Genomic DNA, 5,838 nt, shown 5'->3' on the forward strand with positions numbered 1-5,838 from the left:
ACATGCACCTCTTGCGTCTCCTGCATTGGCAGGCAGATTCGTTACCACTAGCACCACCTAGGAAATCCTTTATTATGTATAATTGTCTCCTGTGTTCTATTTGATAATAATGGTCCCCACAAGTAATAGGATTTGAGTTAACCTAAGTAGAAGTGTTGCTCAGTTTTATACCTGTCAAAGGAATTTTCTAAAGTCACCTGCTTCATAGGGTTATTGTGAGAACTAAGGACAACAAAGATCACTTAGAACAGTGCCCAGAACACGCCACCAACCATGGATGTGATCTCCGACTGTCAGATGGGGGTGTGCTCACCAGATTTCCTCATGGAGTGGCCAGCAGGTGTGTTGTCATGTCTTCGGTGTCAGCTTAGAGAGGTGTAAGTTCCCACATGAGGGATGCTAAATGCAAGGACCTGATACAGTATCCATGCCAGTGTTGACACGGGCAGAAAGCAGACAGAGGAAGGACAGGCAAATTCATGGACAGGCAGCGAGACTTCTGAAACTGAGCCTTAATCATATTTGCATCTGTTCTGAGAAGAAAATACCTCTTCACCCTCCTCAGATAGCCCACATCCTCGACTTTATCCTCTGTACTTGGGCAGCTGGAGGGACCAATATTATCCAGGACCTTCTAGAACCGCCCTACAGGAAGAGACCTTGAAGTCTGCAGGAGAGATGAGTGGAGAGGATGTGGTTCCAGGACCTCAGGTGGTTGATAAGACAGCCCTCATCTGCATTGTTATTTTATTCCTTTTGTTCCTGGTGGCATTGGTAGGTAATGGCTTAATCATCGCGGCACTGGGCAGCGAGTGGCTGCTGCGGAGAACGTTGTCACCCTGCGATAAGTTATTGGTCAGCTTGGGGACCTCTAGCTTCTGCCTGCAATGGGTGGTAATCAGTAAGAACATTTACATTTTCCTGAATCCAACGACCTTCCTTTATAGCCCTGTGTTCCAGCTCCTGGCTGTTCAGTGGGACTTCTTGAACTCGGCAACACTGTGGTTCTCCACCTGGCTCAGTGTCTTCTACTGTGTGAAAATCGCAACCTTCACCCACCCCTCTGGCTAAAGCGGAATGTATCTGGGTTGGTTCCTTGGATGCTACTCAGCTCTCTGGGGTTCTCTGCCTTTACCACCATTCTATTTGTCATAGGCAACCAGAGAATGTATCAGAACTATTTAAGGAGGGGTCTGCAATCTTGGAATGTCACTAGGAATGCTGTGAGAACGTATGAGAGGTTCTACCTTTTCCCTTTGAAAATTGTTACCTGGACCGTCCCTACTGTTGTCTTTATTGCGGGCACGGTTTTGCTTATTACATCTCTGGGAAGACACACCAAGAAGGTCTTCTTCTCCATCTCAGGCTTTCACAGTTCCAGTGCCCAGGCACACATCAAGGCCCTCTTGGCTTTTATCTCCTTTGCTATCTTCTTCACTTCCTCTTTTCTGTCACTGGTTCTCACTGCCTCAGGTATGTTTCCCTTTCGGGAGTTCCGGTTCTGGATATGGCAGATTGTGATTTATCTGGGTACAGCAATCCACCCCATTATTCTTCTCTTAAGTAACTGCAGGCTGAGAGCTCTGCTAGGGAGGGGCTGCTCCTCAGCACATGGGGCATCTTGAATTGCAATTGATGAAAAGCCTCAGATTCTGCTGCAGGAGGCCTGCCTGGATGGAATGGGATGTTGCTTCTTTAAATTTCTTTGCCACGTTTAATCACATTTAATTCTCTTTCCTTCTTTGCTGTGTTTCATGATTAGAAGAATAACTTCATTGAAACAGGATTAAAGGTGAAATAGAAGGTACTGAAGTAGTGGCCCAGCACCACTGACTTGTATCAACACTAGCAAGGGTGTAGCTGATATAGTTAATGTTCCTTGTGGGACCTGATGTGGCCAAAGAAGCAGGAAACTTTTATTTCCCTGTGACTAAACTCGGTGTTTAAAATTATCCTCCTGGAAACTGAATGCAAGGATCCTGACACATGATTCATTTTTTATCTGTTAAATCACACTGGAGAAGATTTTTGGAACATCAATTTTCCTCTGACTTCATCCTGTAAAACCATGTTTCCTTTTTCAGCCTTAACTGATTTCCAGCCATCTACTGCAATGAAACTCTCTTTCCTTTCATGCAACAGTTCCTGGTGTCTGAACTCCCTTTACAGAGCATGGTGTAATTTGTGTATGTGTGCAGCTGTGCGTGTTACCTGGGATTTGTATATTTGCAGATTACCTTTTGAGGACAGCTGATTGCTGGGAGTTTATGATTTATATATTGCTTATGTTCTCTATTATAGTCCAACCGGTTAGACTGCTCTATAAATGATAAGGCTCATGAGCCAGATGTGACTTCTTTTATGTTGCTCTTCAGTTCAGTTCAGTTCAGTTCAGTCGCTCAGTCGTCTCCGACTCCCTGCGACCCCATGAATCGCAGCACGCCAGGCCTCCATGTCCATCACCAACTCCTGGAGTTCACTCAGGCTCATGTCTATCGAGTCAGTGATGCCATCCAGCCATCTCATCCTCCATCATCCCCTTCTCCTCCTGCCCCCAATCCCTCCCAGCATCAGAGTCTTTTCCAATGAGTCAACTCTTCGCATGAGGTGGCCAAAGTACTGGAGTTTCAGCTTTAGCATCATTCCTTCCAAACAACACCCAGGACTGATCTCCTTTAGAATGGACTGGTTGGATCTCCTTGCAGTCCAAGAGACTTTCAAGAGTCTTCTCCAACACCACAGTTCAAAGCATCAATTCTTCAGTGCTCAGCTTTCTTCACAGTCCAACTCTCACATCCATACATGACTACTGGGAAAACCATAGCCTTGACTAGATGGACCTTAGTCGGCAAAGTAATGTCTCTGCTTTTAAACATGCTATCTAGGTTGGTCATAACTTTTCTTCCAAGGAGTAAGCATCTTTTAATTTCATGGCTGCAGTCACCATCTGCAGTGATTTTGGAGCCCCCCAAAATAAAGTCTGACACAGTTTCCACTGTTTCCCCATCTATTTCTCATGAAGTGATGGGACCGGATGCCATGATCTTCGTTTTCTGAATGTTGAGCTTTAAGCCAACTTTTTCACTCTCCTCTTTCACTTTCATCAAGAGGCTTTTTAGTTCTTCACTTTCTGCCATAAGGGTGGTGTCATCTGCATATCTGAGGTTATTGATATTTCTCCTGGCAATCTTGGTTCCAGCTTGTGCTTCTTCCAGCCCAGCGTTTCTCATGATGTACTCTGCATAGAAGTTAAATAAGCAGGGTGACAGTATACAGCCTTGATGTACTCCTTTTCCTGTTGGGACCTACTAAAACTTGTGACATGGAAAGATTCATCTGTATCTGATACAGATCTAAGAAACGCCTGGCTTGGTTTGGTGAAGCATGTAGACTGCTTTTCTGCTTTCCACAGGTCTTCTCAAACTCTCCTTAAGATCAGTGATCTTTTGAACCATTCAAACTGAGATCCCTCAAAGTCCCTCTGTTTGCTTCAAAATCTCTCAGCCTCATTTTCTGTTTTTCTTCCCTTTCCCGTCTGTATGAGAAGATAGAAATCAGTTTTTCACTTTTCAAGGCTAATCTTCACACTCTCCTAGCCTCCTTTCTTTCTCCTGCTCAATCAAGAATTCCTACTCTACCCATCTTCAACCTTTTCCTCTTTATTGTTCTTCCCTTCTTCATTAAGTGTGCCCCTTACTCTCTTCCCTAAAAAAATAAAATAAATCCCCTCCATGCTCTTATTGGTTCAAGTGATCAACCTGCTCATTAGTCACTTGCTAAGAGTCCCCTCCCCCTGCTCCTCCCCACCCCTCCTCCACAGACACACTTTTCTGATGCTCTTTCTGTTGAAATGTGTTTCTAAAGGACACCCTTTAGAGCTCCTGATCCCTAAATGTGGTATCCTCAGCCCCCATTTTCCTGTGTTTCTATAAAATTTGCCCCTCTTAATAAAAAATGATTTCTTCAAAAAATCTGATTAAAATATTTTACAAAAGGTAATACCTGATTTTGGAAGAAGGTTTTAAAATGGGAAAACCAGTGTTACCCATAACTGTTTACCCACACATCTTCCTAAAACTCTTTCCTCTTGGCCTTTGAGATGCCGCACGAGGTTTTGTCCCCTGCTCTGTGGCTCCTTGTATGTCTTCTTCACTATCTGCTATTTGTCTGACTCAGTTTTTTCCTTAGCCAGCTCTCTTCCTTCCTGGACATGAATCTTCCCCATTTTCCTTTATGTTCACATCTATCTATATATCAGTAGCTTTAATTATGACCTTCGTGTGAATAATCACCAAAGTCTTGACTGTCTCCAAAACTCTAAGCCTATGTTTTCCTCTGCTTGCTGAGCATTTCTATGTGATAGTACCATGAGCACGTCAGACTTAGCAAGTTTGAAACAGCTGTCCCTTTTTTTCCTCCTCCTCTTTCTTTCCCTCCGCCACCCAGTTGAATCTATTTTTTCTATTACTGATATCCAATAAGTCAGACTTACCAACTCTGAGTTAGTTTTCACTCCTCACTCTCCATGGAACACTTCCATCTAATCAGCAACTTGTCTACAATTGGTAACCCAACAATTGTCTGTATTATCTGTTCCTGTCTTCCTGTTCTGGAAGCTCCTTTCTTAGATTAGACTGTCCTCTTCTCCCACCTCGACTGCTTATATTTATTTTTCACCACTTACTTTATTACAGTGACTTCCCACCCACCACCAAGTCAAAATACCATTACCAGATTGATCTCTTGACCATTTCACCCATAGCCTTTTCACCGCCCAGTGCCTATCAGTTGAAACACAGGTTCATAAATTGGCATGCACCACAACGTGGCAACAGTTTTATCTTTGACATGAAGAGATTCATCTGTATTTGATACTTAAGAGTTAAGAAAACTCCCGGCTTCCATTCTAGTAGACACAACCCTATTTTGCAGCAAAATTTGGGTTATCGTTATTCTGAACATGCCTGGAGCTTCCTCCATGATGTACTAAATGTGATCTCTTATCCCACATCTACCTGTCAAAATTCTATTTAATTTTTTCCCCCCTGTTTAATTTTTAAAGGTTCATTGAAATGGCTTCTCTTCTGGGAAGCTTTTCTGGATGTGCCCCCACCTCAAACTTTGATCTCTTTCACCTCGGAGGACACACAAATGAAATGTTGCTCAGTTGTGACATGAATTCTGCCTTGTAGTGGTATTATCTGTATATTCATTTTATCCTTGTGTGTGTGTGTTTGTGTATGCGTAGTTCCTCAGCTGTGTCTGACTCTATGTGACCCTTTGGACTGTAGCCCACCAGGCTCCTTTGTCCATGGGATTCTCTGGGCAAGAATCCTGGAGTGTGTTGCCTTGCCCTCCTCCAGGGAATCATCCTGACCTAGGAATTGAACCTGCAACTCCTGTGTCTCCTGAATTGCAGGTGGATTCTTTACCCTCTGAGTCATTGAGGAAGCCCATTTTATTCTCAGATTTTAAAGTTCTTAGAGGTGTGGGCTGCCTCATTCTCTTCCATGTATCCCTGGAAGTCTTACAAATTCTTGCTGCATTGAATGGAATGGTTCTGTTGCACCTGGAATCCTGCTGTAAACACATGCATTTTTGTCTGTATATATATAATCTGAGCTACTTACTACTACCAATTATATTTTTATGGTTATATTTGAGCTGTATGTGCTTCACTGTCTGGCTAGCTTGTTTTTGGAGATTAAACATATATCCTGTTTCTCTTGAGTTATACACAATGTAGGAATAATAAATGGGTGAGAGAGTAACATTTGCCTGATTTTTTTGATGCCTTTCCCTTCTTCCTTCTGTGTTTACATGTTGCTAGGCAACCAT

The 5,838-nt window shown here is 43.1% G+C and overlaps 1 protein-coding gene across 1 annotated transcript; it reads left to right on the forward strand.

Moving 5' to 3' along the window:
* Nucleotides 1-678: 678 nt before the first annotated feature.
* Nucleotides 679-1,625, forward strand: TAS2R60 (taste 2 receptor member 60). Its single transcript, XM_069588905.1, is given in 2 exon segments — nt 679-1,060; nt 1,063-1,625. Coding segments are annotated over 2 exon segments (945 nt in total).
* The last annotated feature ends 4,213 nt before the right edge of the window (nt 1,626-5,838 follow it).

Source organism: Ovis canadensis, chromosome 4 (assembly GCF_042477335.2).
Source record: "Ovis canadensis isolate MfBH-ARS-UI-01 breed Bighorn chromosome 4, ARS-UI_OviCan_v2, whole genome shotgun sequence".
In the NCBI taxonomy this organism is placed as follows: Eukaryota; Metazoa; Chordata; class Mammalia; order Artiodactyla; family Bovidae; genus Ovis; species Ovis canadensis.